General features: G+C 39.5%; 1 protein-coding gene across 1 annotated transcript; it reads right to left on the bottom strand.

Annotated features, from left to right (window-relative positions):
• Positions 1 to 103: 103 nt before the first annotated feature.
• On the bottom strand, positions 104 to 19,739 carry LOC145234009 (NADPH oxidase 4-like). The gene is made up of 14 exons (XM_080098780.1): positions 16,895 to 19,739; positions 15,179 to 15,274; positions 14,721 to 14,831; positions 13,127 to 13,211; positions 4,246 to 4,343; positions 4,064 to 4,164; positions 3,689 to 3,769; positions 3,053 to 3,476; positions 2,755 to 2,922; positions 2,469 to 2,598; positions 1,840 to 2,305; positions 1,559 to 1,676; positions 735 to 904; positions 104 to 605 (listed from the first exon to the last, which is right to left on the bottom strand). The coding sequence occupies exons 1-14, from the start codon at positions 16,949 to 16,951 to the stop codon at positions 485 to 487; spliced, it is 2,226 nt and encodes a 741-aa protein (XP_079954906.1). The 5' UTR covers positions 16,952 to 19,739; the 3' UTR covers positions 104 to 484.
• Positions 19,740 to 19,779: the final 40 nt, after the last annotated feature.

Genomic DNA, 19,779 nt, shown 5'->3' with positions numbered 1-19,779 from the left:
TATTTTCTCTGCTCTTGATTAATTGAATAGTTTTTCACTTGAAAGCTACATCAAGTTACATAACTGATCTTTTTTCTGCTTCAGCAAAGGGACTGAATTTGTTTTGAAATGAGACATTTTATTGCAAATACCAACGTTGCAAAATGCTGACCCTGTATTTCAAATCATACAGTGTTGGTTACGTATGTACGAAAATGGAACGAATTTTCTAACGTGTAATGCTGAGAAAAGGACAGAAAAAATACTGCATATGTTAAAAACGCAAATTAGTCACAATCTAAAAAAACGATAAATAGATATAAATTAAATGGCAACTGTTCCATAAAATCAGCTTATGGAACTTGAAGGCACAAGTAGAAAAAATAAATATGGAAAAGGCGGCGGTAAAAAGTAAAACAATGTTGCACGCATGAAGTTGTTGGCAGATACTTGGAGTTTTATGAAGTAACAATTTGAGCTGGATCCTTTTTAAGGAAGGAACATTTTAGAACGACTCTTTGTTGAAAACGAACCGAGCTTTGCTGGATGAGGTAGTTTGAAAGCACTGCTGACGAACGGAGGATGTAAAACCCGCTGGGCCACAACAGAAAACTCCAACGGTTTGCCTGTAAAAGCGAAAGTTGTGTTAAGTTCATAAAGCAAACACCAAATTCATTTTAAATGTCTTACACCTCTTATAGGCCTACACGAAAAGTCAATACCATACACAATAGGTAACACAACGTATGGTGTACCTTGGATGACAATGACCAGTTTCCTTTAAGACTTCCGCAATGTCAGGTCGTCCAGCGCGTAAATGGCATCGTTCCAGTCCAAACCGTTTTCTTCCTTCTTCAATATCGACGTTTGGATTGGTTGAATAAAGGCTTACGCTCAGAAAATCAGGAACGTTGTGTGTCCACAACTGAAAAATACGTTTTATAAGTTGCGTTTGAAAGCCTTGTTAGACAATAGGTTCAAACTTGTTATTCTGTAGGCCTTTATTTGACTCAATAATATTGAGTGACGTGAGTTAGACCCTCTTAATGTATATTGTTGTTAGTTTGAATCCTGGTTCACCATAGCACGACGAATATACTTTTGGTTTAACAAAACGTATACAGCATTTTATAACGTAATACGGTAAAGTATACAGAAAATGGTTTTTATAACAAATTTTTCAAGTCCCACAGGATTGCTACAAGGCATAGAAATGATCTAAAGCAGTTATTGTTTTGTCACAGACAAAAGCAATGAATATCGTAATTGTGCGCGAACCATAGCCTTCTTTTGTTACATGTGATGGAATAAAGGAATATTGCTTGGAGGAGACGATTATACATTCCACACATTTTTAAAATTTATTTAAAAATCGCTTCGCGTGTTCCAATTAGGAAAAGGTTGGTCAGCCATGCGACCCTCGCGTGTCATTACCACAACTATTCGTGAAAACTACGGCTTGTAAGCCATGCGACCCACTGTGAAAAAGTTTGGTGACCCTAGGCGTAAACTTTCAAATTTAATAGGTTTGTTATTTTTGTTTTGCGAACTACATAGCTGCAAAAGTACGTCAACACACCTTTTGTTGGAGTTCCTGCAACAGGTTTGCGAACCATTCAAACGACGCAACGTCCCGACAGGCCCAAACCAAATGGAGTCGCTCAAGTTTTATCTTTGAAAGCAAAGTTGGGTCCGTCCTGAAATTCAATACAAAAATTATTATATCAGGTTGCATTGTGTGACGTGCTACTAAACATAGAAGCTTAAACAACAAAACACAAATCGCCCTGTATATATTTTTCAATACATTCATTTCAGTAAAGAAACAAAAGAAGTAGCAAATAGGTATGTTTGGGGTACCTGAGAGAATTGAGAACAGAGGCAAACGGTGTTACTCCAATTCCACCGGCGAAGCAAACAACAGTTTTAAACTTGAATACGTCTTCCATAGCGCTACCTGTCGGACCTTCGACGAAAACCGTTGGGAAAACAGGAACATCCATTTCATGGCAATCCTTTCTAACGACGTCGACTTGCACTTTTGCATCATTTGAAGTCATTTTTGGCATATGAGAGTCCGATGATATTTCGCAATCACTAATCTGGCTTCTTACTTCTTCACAGTGATGGTTATCATACAGAGAAGCTGTCTCGACATCATTTATTACGGAATTGCTAGATGGGGTATTAAGTTGGATTTCAACTTGGTCGGAACGGCTGTCGCGTTTTTCACATTTGTCGCCTAATTGGTAACTCTGCTCACTTGACACTTTGCGTTGCTGGTAAGAATTCCAATCAGATTGTGTAATCACATCTCGAAATTCACCTAAAAAGCACAAATACCGTTTTCCAAATGTTTTCTTATGTAATGTAGGACTTTTTAAGGTATACTTTCAATGACATGCGTTATTTGCTACAAAACACTTGTGTATACAAACACTGCTGAGCATAACACAAAGTATAGTGTCAAAATCCATGTGGAAACTTACGGGTCCAAGAAAGTTCTCCACAAACTTTAATGTGAATACTAAAAGTGGGGTCTTCCTTGGTAGGAATTGAAGTAAGTGTAAATGGGTGTGACTCCACTCTTGAAACAAGAGGACAACGAATCCAAATGCTCTGCAGGCAAAAAATGAAATTAGAGCACAAATTTTAAACTTCTAAACTTCTAGAGGAATTTTGCGGGACCAAATATTAAGCATATTTAATCATTTTAATCATTTTAGTATTTAATCACTTTAAAAATGTATTCTTTTCAACAGAGGATAATCTTACCTGACCAGCTTTGGCTGAAAAGTTTTTCTTGATCAATCTTAGTTCAATGACGTCACTAGGATGCAGCGTGTACCCGACAATAGTAGCGTCGGTGTTGGATGCGTAAAAGTACCGAAGCACCCGTTCAAGGATGTAAAGAAAAAGCGGAAAGCAAAGCCAAATCCAGGTCTGAAAAATTACATAACATTCGTTTAAACACAGCATAATACTTAACAATAAAGCAATGATATCGTTGTTACTGTAAAATTACTGTGATACACGGATATATAAATACCCTCACTATACCAAATCTACTTACTTCTCTAGGGCAGGATGCGAATTTGGGAGGCGGTTGATCGCATTCTTTAACCTCCACCCATTCCCCATGGAGGAAAATTCTGCGAACACCATTTTCCATCGCTGTATTTTCCGGCATTGGCTCCGGCTCACCGGCCGCATGGTGACGCTCGCGGGCAACATTAACCATTGCTGGCTCGGGTTCAGGCATTACAATGCGCTTGTTGTTGTTCATTTTTTTCGCGGACTTTTGCCCCATGGCGAATTTCTTAGGCATTTGTGCCTGCTTCTTGTATTCCGTGGATTCCAAGTGCACTTCTGGCATTGGGTATGGTTCCGGTTCGGGCATAACCAGTTGTGGGCTTGAGGTTTCGTTTCTTGAACCCATTTCTAAGTAACAGCCCGGTTGATGCTCTACGACGTTAGTCTGGTATTTTATGACTCCGCTGTGGATTTAACATAAAAGCGTTAAAAATGTTGCTTAAATGAGCTATAAGATTGGAATCTGGTTACGAACGCTTTTAAAGCCGATTACGGTAAAACGATTACGATGGTATGAAATCATCAAAAACACATCTAGGAAACGCTTGTCAAAATGGGTTTGATGGTCTGTAGATCCAGTTACGTAGTTCACACTGATGAACAAAAATGGACTTACTCTAAACCGTGTAGAAACAAAACAACGTAGAAAACGATAAATAGATGATGGGATTTCCAAAATCGGTCATGATTGTTTTTCCTGAAAACAAGGGGAAAAGTCGTAAACAGATCATCTTAAGGTACGAAATAATATTAACTTGTATCTTGCAAAACAGTATGAACATTTCTTGCCAAACAGTATATCAACAAATTGAGTACTCTGATGTGAGATGTCTAAACGGCGTAATTTAAAACACTTCTTTACGTGAAGATAAGGAATACCTTACAACTAAAAAACATGACCAAAAATTATAAAAACTGATTATTATGAAATCTTTTGGGTTTAATCTAGCATTTGAAAAAGTCTGAACAAAAATAAACAACAAAATCTAACCTGAGTGGTTTAGAAGCGTAGGTTGATATCAAAACCAAACAGACGACCAACATCAAACCTGTTATACCGGCCACCGTTGTAAATATCATAGCAATCGGGTTCTTAACATAAAAACATATTTCCATCAATGTACATAGCTTCTTGTATCGATTGTAAATAAACACAGAATGATGTTTACATACCTGATTGGCGTATTTGGCCACGTTTAAGTCCATATAGCGTGGACTGTAATATTTTGAAAAGTACTTTGCGTTATACGCGTGGGCACCACAGTGAACAACTGAAAAACAAAGTGAGATTCGATTAACATTGTAAACATGATACCAAGACACATACCAGACATTTTGTACAAAATATTAGAGCAGCGGTTCCCAACCTGTGGGTCGCGACCCCAAGTGGGGTCGCCTGACAATTTGCCTGGGGAATTTTTTTTTTTTTTGCCTCGCCTAAGGCCATGGCTTCCAACTCATTTTAAGCCGTGGACTAATTTAGCAAATAAAAACCGAAAGAACAGTTATCAACATGCCTTTCCGCCATGGTTTGTTAACTCGTATGAAAACTAATAACTACAGCTGGGGTGGATCTTTCTTTTTTGAAGACTTAATTGTTTTCACAAAATGCTGATTATTGCCTTTTATTACGTAATAATACTGCATTCACATAATCATAATCACCAAGTCAGCTGCCAACTTGTGTTACATTCTCGCGATAATATCACTATCCTCTAATTATAACTTAATAGTCAACTAAACTGAAATTTAATGAGTAAAATTTCACGCTGTCAGTGATGCATCGAAAGACAAGTATTAGGAAAAGAAAGTATAGTGAGAAATAAAGTTCGCGATATTTAGAAGCAAATTCAATAAAGCCTGCTAATTTTATCGTTGGGGTCACTGCAACTTGGGAACTGTTTTAAGGGGTCACGGCACCAGAAAGGTTGGGAACCGCTGTATTAGAGCTACCGTTTGAAGAGGCCTCATTTAACATGGCAGTAAGGGCTTCACAATGCCTACAAGCACAACATCAACCATTGATATTAAGGATATTTGTATCTTGTATGTCTGTAGTACTTTTATCACACATGCTATTGATGACATACATGTGAGAAAGCAGGCTTGATCTAAAATTAATGGTAAGGCACTTCCCATAGCAAATAAAAGGCACGCCTTTGATCATAAACCCGTGTTTCACAACCTTTCGACGCAAGCTGAACATTGTTGGTACCAAGTCACGTTTTATGTGACTTGCCTTATTGCGCGAAGACTGAGGGGTATCAATTATGAACTCATAACCTTTAGATCAGGGGTGTCCAACCCGTGGCCCGCGGGCCACATGTGGGCCGCCGGAAGGTTTTGAGTGGCCCGCGTGGTATTTTTTGAAATGACTCATATTGGCAACTTAATCGCCTACGTAATTTATGGTGAACTTTCATTCCGAAAAATTGGCATTTATTGTTTGCTGCTTTATTTTTTTGTTAATAGAGTAGTAATACACAACTGTTCAAGTTACGTCACAATGCACATTGTTACGCATCACAATTTCTACTTATTACGTCACAATCTGACTGGTGCTTCAAGAGTCAGTCAGTAATATTTCTTGGTTCATTGAGATACATCTGGTATCAGAGACTTGCGCAAAACGCATTTAGCAAAAAAAACATCTTCCGCACTCTGCAGTGATATAGATTATGCCAAACAGGAAACAAAAAGCAAGTAACGCTAACAGAACTTTCCAAGAAAGGTTGACATGTGACATTAAATCCCCTGTAAGATCAGTAATTTCTGACAGCCATATGGAAAAATCGCTGCGCATTGCTCCATCGTCCAAGATTAGAATTTCGGTATGACGATTTTAATTAGAAATTATAAGACAGCTATTTCTAAGATTCCAAATTAGCAGTAACACTCAAGTGGCCCGCGCAATCATTCGTAAACCGCATGTGGCCCTTAGGCCGAAAAGGTTGGACACCCCTGCTTTAGATAAACAGACTTCCAACCTAAAATCAATAAAGCGAGACAGTGAACGTCACGCCTGGTTGATTTTATTCCCTAAATAGCACCAACAGTTAAAAATAATACTAGGCAGAACAGTCAATAATAATAGTAGGTTTTCGTTTTGATTTAATTACAGTGTTGTCTATTGCAACTGTTGTGTTGACAGTTGACTCCAAACGTTTGTTATAAGCCAAAACGTGACTCTGTTTATTGACTGTAAAGGCTTGGGAAAAGTTTCAAAACATTGACGATTTAAGGTGCGGATTGTGACAAGCCTAAGTTTATAGTGTCCCCAATTATCATATTTTGGCAACAGCTCTTGTCAGGCGATATCAGGGTGCGAATTTTACGCTCGCTTGGAGGGCTTGCTACTCCTTTATAACATCAATACACCCGCTTTACTTAAATTACTTTTATGGTAACTCTTTGAAGAACACCCCAGCAAAACACCGAAAATTAATTATTCGAATCAAACGAAGAGACTGTTTGGTTGTTTAACGCCCTGACCTATATTGGCACCGTGCTTTAGAGCAAAATTAAACTGAATACGAACATTTGGTTTGTTGTGCTATGTGTGGTTAAAACAACTAATTAGACCAGTGGTTCCCTACCTTTTTGACCTTGCGGCACCCTATCAAAGAGATAAATAGTTTGCGGCACCCTGGCAAAACTGGATCAATTTTTTGAGGTTTCTGTATTTCAAATAACTGTATGAAACAAGGAGCCGGGAATAACTGCGAGACGCGAAACTTGATACGCACTGAAACTCGGTTAGAAATAAATAAATTCCGCACTTAACGGGTTAAAAATAAATAATGGACTGCAATATTGCAATATATCGCGGCACCCTTGACCACTTCAATTGGCACCCCAGGGTGCCGCGGCACCCCGGTTGGGAACCACTGAATTAGACAAATCAATGGTGAATCTTTGCTGCCTTAAAAGATCGACATGGTGAAACCAATTACCGTTATATATTATTATCCTCTGCTGTGTACTTACCAATATTTACCAATGCGCTGATTTATAGTTAATTTGTTAAAAAGCATATTGTGACACATTAACCCCTTTCAAACAAAGAGTGCCAAAATCAGTGTTGATTGTTTTCGACCTGTGCACTTATGACGCACTGACATGAAAACTGCGGTCAAAAGTTTACCGAGAAAGACTGCTGATGCGAGAAACCAATTGCAACGTGACTCACAACAGTTACTTACTGATTAATAGAGGAAACGGACTTTTTGCAAACTCGCTGCAAAGGCTGGGACGAGACTAAATAAAGACTGAGCTGGCTTAGGTGTAGCCACTGTTACGGAAGTGTGGAAGTTGTTGTCTCATCTAATCGCCAATTGCGTTCGCGCTGCGTAAATTCTGTCGCAAACTGAGGTATATAAGGTGGTGGCAGGCATTTGTAGGAAACGAACGCACAATGCATTTCCGCCTGTCTGAATCATTTCGACAACAACAAAATGCGAAATGAATTCGGCAAAAATATATCTGTTTTGGGTCAATTTTACATCAATTGCATGATTTGTGACTGTTTAAAACGACTTAAAAGCCGAAAATTTTATAAAGACACAAACATATCGTTGAAAGAACAAACACCTGCATCACACTTTCTCATTCGAAATTCAATGCGTCGATCAAAATTTTGGTTTGTTGTGCTGTTACAACATGGTCAGAAAGTGAACATGATTTTAAAGTGAATAATACTATGTTACATGTAGTCACTAAAGTATCGGATCGCAGTACTTTTTGTTGAAGATATCGTGCACTGGTATCGGATTAAACACTGGGTATCGGGCCAACCCTAATTACAATGTGGGGACTTTCGCAACAATGACGTCATGTCACGGTTCATTGAAGCTGCGTCACATGACAGGATTTATAGTCCACCTGTGCATCGTTCTGCGATGTTTAGTCGACAAACAAGGTTCATTTTTATCACGTACGGGACTATCTGTGTGGGAAAGTATAATTCGACTCTGTGAACGGATGTAGAGTAAATTTGGCATCCGTGTTTCACTCCAATTATAAGTAAGGACCAAAAGATGTTAAAAACGTTGATGTGTTCAAGGTATTTAGTTTCTGTAACACATCGCATGCCGGATGTAAACAGTTTGAAGTAAGAAGGTTGGTTAAGTTAAAGTGCAGCTGTTTTTATGTTGGATCCCATTGTCTAATTGGAAACCCCCACTCAAGTCGCCTTAAAAGTTAAATCAGAATTTTTGTTTTGTATTTTGTGTTTCATCAGACGTCGCGCATGTTATATTACGTCCTTTGAAATGTTTTGTTCGTAATTAATAAACAAAATAAACTTGACTTGAAATTTTAAAATGACATCGGATTATTGAATTAACCATTAAGTTTGCGACCCAGTTAGTTTATACTGGACCATTTCGCTGGGTCATGACAAATTTCAATTCATTTGTACAGTATCACTAATTTATCACTTTCTATTCTTAGGCAATACGTCATTTCAACCCGCCAGTCGAAGCCATTGTTGTCTACTTCCGCTCAAACGTAAACACGATTATGTTACTCATCTATAACAAAAGGAGCTGTCGCCAAAAACAGTTCCCTTTCTATTTGCTCGAAGGTGGCATTTGTCCTATACTACATCCAGCATTTGAAAGATATTCTGCCGTTGTTTTGTGTTGACAGATGCCGCCGATCCATGCGCATATTTCCGGGGTCGTGTGTTGGGACTGGCACCCGCAGAAGGAAATTGGCACTTCAGTTCAGCACAAAGGGCCATTCTACGCCGTTTAACAAACATCAACGGAAAGAATCGGTTACGCCACAAAACGGATTTGCAAATATGACATCGTACAAATAGCCTAACCGCGCCGAGGTAACTGTTGTTTAAGCTCTTGCACTGTGGCAAGTGTTTACACAATGATGCATCATGATTGCCCTTAATATGCATTATTCAACATGAAGACCGGATATGTTAGGCTATTAGAGTCGCTAAAAACGTATTACTTCATAGACCAGTTTAATGGACAGAGTTGTCAAATCAAACGAGTCTTGTAATGCAAATTGACTTTTTTGAGTAGATTTAATGGCACGAATTTTATGTCACCATACAGTTACATCACCAAATGGATGATGAGCGCCAATCGTTGCATCATTGCCGAGTTGCAACATCTGCACCCACAATTGGCTTTGCCGCTTGGCCGTGAGTCATAACTCAAGCACAAAGCACAGCCTGTGTCGTCGGGACCCCCGGGTACCCGCTAAACACACATTCGGCTAGGAAATCACCATTACTCAGGGAGCAGATGAACAAAGACGGCTTTTAAAGCCCCGCATTATTATGTCTGGTGCCATGGTGGTGATTTATGCAACATTTCAATTTGACCCACTTGTGACTCGTCTCGTTTGGATTGGCGTAGCAACGGCTTAATCGTCTGCAGATGGCAAAGCTATTATATGCGGTCCATATAAGATGGCTTATGATGCTAATCTAATGGAACCTTTTATGAGTCAATGTAATTTGTAGGGCTTGCTTCAAGTTTTTGTTGAACAGTTATGCTGCAAAATCGTAACACGTGATAATTTGCTTTTAAGTTCCAACAAAGTGACAAACGTGACGAAGGTTGTTCTGCTTGTATGCATTGTTTTGCTAAAAATTATCTTTATGTGATAAGTTATAATTAGCATAAAGACTTGTTCGTTGCATCGAAATAACTGTGTCATCAGGCGACTCGGTATTACGAAGTGCCCGGACAATCATGCCTGCATGTCTACGTGCAAGTGTATGAGCAAGTACCTGCCTCTTAATCTCCCGTCACAACACGACAACACAAAAGACAGGCGGCAAAGTGGTGCTTAAAATGCCGACGATTGACTTGCGCCGCAACAACGAACAGCCACTCAACCTTGGGACGTCAAGGCTTTGTAAGTGAAACTTGGCCACGCGTTGTCACTCACGAAGTGCTTGACAGACCGGTTGTCCATCGAAAGACATAAGAATTGGTTGAAATTGGTTGGGAAAAAAAGTAGATTTGATCAAGTTCATATTGTTTAACATATTTTTGTTTAACGGCTACAGTTCAATATATTTTTCGTCTCACCGGCTTGAAAGAAAAAAGGAACCATATTACAGTTAATTTTAGCAATAAAATTATTTGATGGCGGGTGAATATAACGAACAAATAAGGTCATTAAGGCGAAATATATATTCATTACTTGACTGATTCTGTTTTAACCAAGAATTTTGTCGTCTTAATGAACCAAGAAATTTCAGGTTTCATTGACGTCAAACACCTTTAATGTCTTGTGGATAACATCGTGTCAAATAAAATTTAAAATATTGAAAACCATGTAGCCATTACTTATTTTTTTGAAACAGTGATAATAAGATCACTTTCACTAATTTTACCAGACTTCCCAAATACGTTACATATTAATTGCATTCGGGTCCATTGCCGCAACGAAGTCAGATGCAGCCAAAAATGTATTTTCACCAGAACAGCCCGTTGCATCTGCACTGACAACCGCAAAGCAACAAAGAGCCAGACAACCAGACATAGAAATTGACCGCAAAATCAACTTCAAGGTCTCACCTTATTACCAGTTTGGCAAAGTCGCTACGACTAACCATGTTAATCTGTAGTCATGTTATGACAGTTTTTCTGGACCAGAACGCACCCAAACGAAAAATCGAGCATCGTGGGAATGGTTGACGTTTGTATGTATGCAATGCGCTAGATCTTAATTAAGTTTGCAGAACGCAATGGTGGTTTTACCGGTGCGAAATAGGATTGACTGACTTTTAGGCAACAAGTTAGACGTTTTTGCGGCAAAGACGTGGCGGTAATTACTTCTGCACACATTTCGCTGAAGTATAATGCAATTATTCTGCTTGTACGGCTTTAGTGTAACACATACAGATGCTATATAATACCATAATTTGACGCAAAGATCGAAAATTGTGTTTACTCTGGCGCTATAAGGCCGATAGCTGTAAAGAGGGTAAATTGAAATTTTAAGGAAAAGGGGCGTTTAGGGCACTTTGACATTTCTTCAACTTCGTAAAATACAAATTTTGAGCCATGTGGGCGCTCTAAATATGATATACGTTTTATCGCTTTTTGTCACAAACTATTGCAAGAAAATTTATCAATAAACCGTGACATCATTGGTGGGTTCAACCACTTGCGGCGCAATATGTCGGGCGCCTTGGCAATGACGCGTTGTCGCTGCGCTGTATTGTTTCAACACAGAAATACCAAGGCGCGTTCCAAAACAATACGAGCACTTGTGATGCAACAAAGAACAACGACTTGACTTCAAGTTGATGATGGAATCAATCACCGACCTCGAATTGCCAGATAAGATGCACATTCGAGTGGTTAAAGGAGAGTGTAAAATTGGTGTTTAGAAAAAATGCGTCCAGCGGGAGTTAAAGGAAAGCGTATTAAATTTTCTCATGCCATAATAGAAGTTTTATACAGTTAAAGGTAAGTTTGTTTTGCGATAAAAAAGCTATGCTAATGATCAACGTTATATTGGCGGTGGGTCACTAATTTCCCAAGATAGAATTTTACAAGCATAACTAACGGGGTATTCAATTCCACCGGTGCACCTTTAAGCGCACCAGGCCACTTCAGCCAATTCAAATTGTCGCCATTACGTTATTCCGGCCTCCTTTCGCAAGACAACCATCATCGCATTGATGTGCCTGAACGCTTCAACTTCCATTGTGGAAACCCATCTTATTAAAAACCGCAAAGAGACCGCATATATCCGTTCATGTTTGATGGTTTTATGGTACGTTTGAAACTTGGGGCTAACCACCGACTGCATATTAAACCAAATTCAAACTGATGGCTTAATATCAGTAATTAAAATCACGAATTGTACACCTGAGATGAATGACAGGCAAATTTCGAGTTTTCATGTATTCCAAAACCGGCTTTAATTTAACAAGCGTGTATCGATCCTTCAAAGACTAACATACACGCCAGACACTTACAGATCGAGAACACACAGTGTTGTACAGACTGTTTACATGGCTTGAAAACGTGCACCGACAACTTGTTATGTTATCTCCACTCTGACAAGTTATTGACACAGTAAAGTGGCTTCGCAAGCTTTCATCTAAATATCATTCCTCGCATACCGGGCAGATGTTGCCAATTCAACGTTTCAATGTCGAAATGCTGACAAGGTGGCACGCGCAAGGCCACACGTCGATCACTCACAAGTGTACAACCTATCCATATTTAGAACGTGTACACGCAGTGTAATTTCGCATGGCAAAGCATCACACCTCAGGCATGCTGCCAGTAATTGCCGGCTTTGGAATTCTCTATTTTCGTGGCAAAAACAAGCTGCCTTCACGAGTCCCAAAGTCAGCATTCCGCGCCGTTGGAACAAATTGCTGCCGTCGAGGCTATTAAGTGCCCGTACGCGCGACTCCTAATAAGCATATCGCCACGCGAAAAGCAACAGTGGCGGTCCGTAAACGAGCGCGTTCTCTCATCGGATAATCCTGGAGTTCAAATTTCGGCGACGTTTGAACAGCATTGGTGCCGAGATTTGACACGCTTTCTAGAATTACGGTGATGAAAGGAATTGTTCCATTTTTGGACCCATCCTAGAGACCCAAAACTTTAAATTTTAAGGAACAACTATAACAAGAAATCAAACTAAAGGCATCAACGGAGAGAATCAATTTTCGCAGCGAGAATTTCAACACTCTTAACTAATTTAAAATTAATATTTTCATGAACTGAAAAGCTGGTTTTTACATATTTTTTGTTATTTTAAATTATGGTTTTAAATTCACTATTTAAACTGTTATTTATCAAAACATGTTCCTTTAAACATTGCGCACCGCATACGTTTTGAACACACCGATTTGGTCCGACAGACTGTATCTTTAGCTACTCAATTATGGCGCCATCATAGACACCTCTTTCTGCTGCGTTTAAGTTCCGGCTAACTGGTTTCGCGACCTTGGGTCAACGTGAAATCTTGGTTTAAATGACAGTACCCCGAAACTCAAGTCTGAGGGAACTCTGAGTATGTTTCAAGTTTAAGTAAATGAAACACCAACCTGCTAATGCACATAGGAGATAGCCACAGTAAATATGGAAAGATCGACTTCGATCCAGCATTCGACGAACTTGGCGTCCAAAGCACTAAAATGAATGAAAAATGCCATGTTAGATTGCCCCATATGGCTGACTAAAACATTTTCAAAGGCATTTGTGTCCACAATTGTTTCATTGACTATAAGATAGTCAGTTAACGTTGGTCGTTGTCTGAATAATTTATTTTTACCCCCTGCCAAAGTTACTTATTAAAGGTTCGTTGCTCAAACACAAAACCTACAAACGAATTTCCGTAAACGCGAAGGACAATGGCCAATTTGCGTCACAGCCCAGGCACATTTACTGAAGTCACAAAAGCTGACACTAGCATGCATTGATGGCGGACGTTAAATCCGGACGCTGGGACAATTTATCAAATTCGCCGGGATTCGGAAACCGAAAACCGGGGAACTCCCGTCGATGTCTCGATGTCAGTCACCGTGTGATCAGTTTATTTACAGTGGCGAGAGTAAATACGCCGGCGTGGCCGCCGCGCGTTTCGTGTTTTCTTGGGAGCGCACTAAGCCGTGACGAGCACGTGATTGACGTGGCGCATTGCACCCTTTTATTGTCGTTGCGGCGTGAGGAATTCAATAGCTAAGCATATGCTGAAGCGCCCAAGGTAGGTAATTGACTCCACCGGGAATGGTAAATGCCCTTAACTATCGCACCATAAATTGCGTATGTAATCGAGTTAGCTGGAAGAACATTTGTCAGTAGGAAGTGACATATTGCAAAATCGGTACTAATTGAATTAGTTCTCATTTTTAATTTAAGATAGTTCAACCTTTTGCCAAGTGCAACTCAAATCTATAAATTTTAAAATTAAAAACGAAAAATAACACACTTAACATTGATGTTAAAAGGCATTCAATTTAAAAAGATCGAATTGCACATCAAGGCGCATTCAAGTAAAAAACTTGCCTATTAAGATAAAGTAACTTGCTTTATGTATTCATAAAATTCTAAGACTCACAAACAAACACAATTATATCGAAAATTTTTATCATACACCTCCATGTTTTTCTTTCTCGTTCCAACAGTTTATCAACCGTCTAGCCGCGGCGCAGTCCAATAAGTAATGGTGGTTTTTGCCACCTGCTAAGGGCGACCTTGTGGCCACCTACTGTTTGTATTGGCATTAGACACGGCCTACGTTACCCCTTAAGCCAGTGAAAAATCCAGTAAGGTTAATGGTTTGACTTTCTCACTAAATGGCCGCAAGTTTCATGGGGAGACGAATTAATCCTGCGGTTTCTGTTTCCTATATTTAATAGTCTTTTAGCAGTCTCGTTGTAACTGATAAGCATATTGCTATGTTTCGGTGGACGGTGGGTGTTAATTTAATTATGTTTTTTTGGCAAAATGGCATTGAATTAAGTTGAAAGCTATAACTACGAGTAACAAAGCCACAGTGTACAAAAGCAGAAATATTCCAACTATACTTTTGTATTGAAAAGTTCCCAAATTTGTAACACCGAATTGTAAAGTGTTAAAACTACTAGGGGCTGAAGAAAATCAGTTTATTTGTAATTTGAAGTAATTGAATGTACTTACAAAATTAAATCCTCTGCATCTGGTAATGAGTCGCTTGCACATGGGAAGCAGCAAAGCACTGCAGTTCAGATTAATACACGCAGCACTGGCGCGGCTAATACAGAGTCCGTACTGTAAAAGATAGAAAAAGTCATTACTTTGATTTTTTGCACAGATTTTAGTTTTCTCAAAGAGGAGATACACGAGAAACGTGCATAGAAAGCAGCGCAGAGAAAACAAACATGCTCTTATGATGTACTCCTTAAATCTTGTAACAACATAACTAGAGGTTTCTTATTTGTGCTGTAGCACATAAATTTATCGTGAGCATAATTGGATACACTGAAATAAAGGATGATGGTGCCTTTCGGTTATTTCTAAACTATACATTTACTTTCAAAAGATGTATTTTAAAGTTACACTATTTCTGTCAAATGGACGTTATGTTTTGAAAGGTTGCCAGTCCATATTGTACTTACCCCTAACATTTGATGTAAGTAGTAGAACTGTGGTCCCGTGTAGTAATACATAAAAGTGTAGAAAAACAGAAGGCCATTGATCGTAAACCACAAGATCTAAAAAATCAAATCAACTTTCACTTTCTCCACGACAAGTAGTTTTTAATTCTATTGGGATGGCATCTTTATAATACCGTCTGGCCGCAAATGACAAGAAAAGAGTACCAAGCACCTCCAAAGCTATCAAATGCATCCTAAGGTTGCATATTAAGGCGCCAGACAATATCACTGCGAAATTTGAGAAGCCAAAACACTGCAAATTAAGGGCGCCGGGAAAGTTTACCCTTCAATAAGATTCTATTTGAATAGGGAATGTACCGTAAGACGTAATGCAAAGTTTTATTCACACAAACTAAAGACCGCTTTTGGGGGCTTTTGTACCAGTCTACCACTTTGGAGTGGTATTCCCGATAAAATTTCAATCACAAAAGTAATAAGATGAACTTAAATGCATTCCTGAATTGCCAAGTATAGGGTTTCGCTTTACAGCTTGTTGCAATTTAAAATCGATGGCGTTTTAATGCACTGTGTAGACGACAGGCGGCGTTGAAAGCAGGCAAAGTGAAACTTGAGCTGTTCTGCACCCGCCGTAAGAACACAAAAGTCTTATCCCGTCTGTCAACGCAGGGTCGTTATTACACACCTTTCGAAGTTCAGCTCTCACCCATAGCACTCGAAATCAGAGACGTCAATCAACCCCTGTATTGCTTGCATAAGCGCACCCGGCGCGAGGGCAGAGTCAAGTGGGTAACGGGGGCCTTTGGGTCGATCTAGGGGGTTTGGGTTACACGTGCACTTGCCTTTCGCCTTTTCAGGGACTCTGATTGATTTGGGTCTTGGCGCACAAACTATGTTAAAAGTATTTGGTGATTATATGGAAAATCAAGTCAAATATAATAAAATGTACAATATGATGCTGTTTATTTTCTTTTGGATCAGCACATGAGCAAAGCTAACAATGCACAGATTTCAAAACGCTCCTGTACGTACTTTTGAGAGCTCGAGATATGAACAATGGCAAATAGTTGTGGTTTTGCTATACAAAGCCGGGGCCAGCTGAAAACTGCTTTGACGTTGAAAGATTGGACTGCGCTGCACAGTCGAATGTTTGCTGTTACAATACGTGCATTTGACGCGGCATAATCGCCAAAGCTATATTGAAATAGCACTGAACTGGAGTGGACTAATATTGTGCAAGTACCAGTGATAAAAAAAATTAATAAGGTGATCGAATCGATATATACGAACTGACCTGTTATAATTACACACGTAACCTGAAAATTCGATCACTTGTAAACACTTTTGAGATAAAAAATGCTGCCTATAGCAATTAAGCAAACAACAATAGAAAGTGTTTAATCAAACTCACAGTAACACGTGCTGTTTTAGTCTGTATCTACTCAAGCTAACACCTGTATGACAGTACATTCCACGCAAAGCAAAAACCTATAGTTTAAATCCATCCTTGACTCCGCGTATACGCCCAAGTTTATCTTTGACCTCGTATCCGTAATGTAAAGCTTGACTTTGAACCGCAATGTTTAACCCCGCCGTTAGCTAAGGTAGTTTCTACGAACCAAGGCACGCGCAAAGTGCTTTTAAGTCTCTTCCAAGGCGACTGGGCCCAAACCTCGGCCACGCTTTCGTAATTTGCAACACAAAAAATGCCAAACTCACCGCCAGAAGCCATTTGAGACCCTCGTTGGCCGCGTAGACTCGCAAATTGGGCAGCATCCTTGTTTGCTGTGCTTTGTGGTGGGCTGTTCGGGTTCTGGAAAGTGCATGTAATACCTCGGCACTCTGGTGGAATTCTCACTTGGAATGCAAAGCTATTCTTTCCGAACGTTTTTATCATCAAATTTCACAAGTTTTCAAATGTCTTAAAAGTTAGTTTTATAGGAAAACGCGTATGTCTGTAACAAAAAAATCACCACAGTTACTTCGCTGAAATACTATCGTGTCAAATGCTGCAAGCTGCAAAACCATTTCTGACATGCCTCAAATCGTATCACCGTGTTTCCGTTGACTGAAAGTATTCTTAACTAAATTCTATACACGGGTTAACAGACATTCAGAGCATTGCGCTTTGAACTCTATTAAAAGCTCTTCAAACTGCAGCCAGCATGTCTGAATTTGGCGAGGCATCTACTTGCTGGGCTGATAAACGCTCACCAACGCCGCCAAGCCCGTCTGTGTCTGCCATGTTTACAAACGCTGCTAGATATACCAGGCGAGCGCGTGGCGATGGCCTATGAGAAACGCCCGCCAAGCAAGGGCTGTAGGATCCTTTTGCATGTTGGCGATACTTTGTTTCAGTTAGCAGTAAGAAGAAGGCTTTCTATGACATGAGAAATATGCCATCTTCGCTATTTTTAAATCTTGATGTGTATTTTAGGCATCTATTGTACATTTGTACTTGGTTTCATAACAAAATAGGTTCCCTAACGAGCTTTGTTCACACAACCGTATCGAATATAAGTAATTAAATGAAAAGTGTACGATAAATAGATTACTTTGCCTTTGCTTCGTTATCACACACGTTAAAACTTCTTTTCTACAACAATAGAGTTAAGGTGTTTCGCATCGGTGGATTTACACATTTAGTTGAAAAAACATCTTTGTGACGAAATAACGGTGTTTGTTTTACAGAATCACGGACTTTTAACGCTTTACGCAGCCGGAAAACAGCTTGAAGTCTAAATACACGCGTAGGCGGCATTCTGTAGCTTTACGTGAGACAAATTTCAATAGGCCACAGCCAATGGCAAATTTACAACGGTTTACAAATAGCTCTTAGCACCTATAATGTTGAATAGGCTTTGGCACTTCAAAACCAATAGTGATATCCAGTGTATTAATGCATTTTTTACCTAACATAGCCCATTTAAGTTAAAAAGCTGCCCAAACCAGAGAGATTAAACGTTAAACAAACGAAACGTTTTTTTTTTATTTTTAAACACACTATATTTTCTATCATATGTTGCACTCAACGTGGAGTATTCTGTGGTAGAACATCACAACCTGCTCTGTCACCGAGGTTTTCACCAGTTTCAATAATTCTCACGGTTCAAGAGACAAGCGACGGCTTCATGTCAATCACCCGTTCCGAAGATCAACCAAACTTAGCACCAAGCCTACATCTCTTATCACATAAAACCGCACTACAGCCTGATAAAAGCCTCGTGACTGCCACCCTATACCGTGAAAGGGAGCAATATCAAAAAACCTGATCACTACTTGGAGCATTTAATTTGACTGACTCATTTTGAAGCACGTTTTATATTCGATTTTGGGAGCTTTCCTGAGATGTAATTGCCTGTTCTACTCCAATCAACGTCGACCCAAAGGTTAAACGGTGGTCGGTGAAACCAACACTGTTTAGGACTTAATTACAGCCTTGACTGGACAAGTTGTAATTACCCTTCAATAATTGTCAACGTTCTTTTTATTTGTTTATCAAGCTGACAGTTAAGCAAATCAGCTAAACTGTCATGTTTGCTGACGAGTCGGTTAAAATTTCATTGAAGACGGGTTCCCTGATGCCTAAGTCTTATTGCGCACGTTGGATTTAAAAAGCATTAAAGGTCTTTCCAATAAAGATGCATTATAAGCAAGACGTCTACCCAGTAACGGATTATCACAGCTTCTGTCGCAGTTCGTTACCAGTACCTCTTATTCTACATTGAAAACTCTATTGTGAGTAAAATGATACGTTGCAGTTTTACATACGATTTCTATGCGCTCATGTCGGTGGGCGTGAAACGGCGAACGTTTTTTTGTTTACAACACTTCAGCTATAAAACAAGTCGTAAAGCAGCTCCAGGAAATGAGTAGGTTATTGCATGCTGACTTATAGGTTATTGCAACATTGAACTTTCTGATGAAAACGGTGCAGTCAGCAATGAACAAGTTATGGGGGTTGTCGGAATTTGCCGAAGCTGGTTTTCCTACAGCTTAGTAATGATTTTCAACTAGAGTTCAAATCGCGTTTTAAATCAAAAAGTTGCTTGCCTTGTTATACCTTGTACGTTGGTTTTAGCATTAACGAAAATCATCTTTACACGTTGTTGCTATTCAAGAAACGAGTGCAGAATCGGTAATACCATGCTGAGTGCGCTATACTGGGTTACGTTACCACGTTCGCAACAACGCGTAAACTTTCTATCTCTTTCCCACGAGTGCGGTTCCCACGAGGCAAATGCGTCTCCTTTTGTTGTTGGTTTACAACACAAAGATTACCACCTGGCTTTAGCTGTGCTGCACCGCTACTGTACCACAATAAGAACACCTGTTGAACTTTCCATACATATGTATACTTCCTTAATACTGATGGTTAGTGTATGTCTCTGTCCTGATTTTATAATGTTTAACTTGCCTATTGATGTCAAGGCACAAAACAAGTACAGTTCTGTACAAACTACACAAAGTATTATACACCTTTAGTCACGTAAACGGTGTTACTTGTCCTAATACACGGTTTTACAAGCTTCTATTGCTAGCTTGAAGGTCGCGCCCGCACTAAAACACCTTGGTCTGAGTTAGGCGCTCAGTGCTGTTGGCTG

This window comes from Phallusia mammillata, chromosome 6 (genome assembly GCF_965637545.1).
Source record: "Phallusia mammillata chromosome 6, kaPhaMamm4.hap1.1, whole genome shotgun sequence".
NCBI classification, from domain to species: domain Eukaryota; kingdom Metazoa; phylum Chordata; class Ascidiacea; order Phlebobranchia; family Ascidiidae; genus Phallusia; species Phallusia mammillata.
This window is presented reverse-complemented; position numbering and strand designations above follow the sequence as displayed.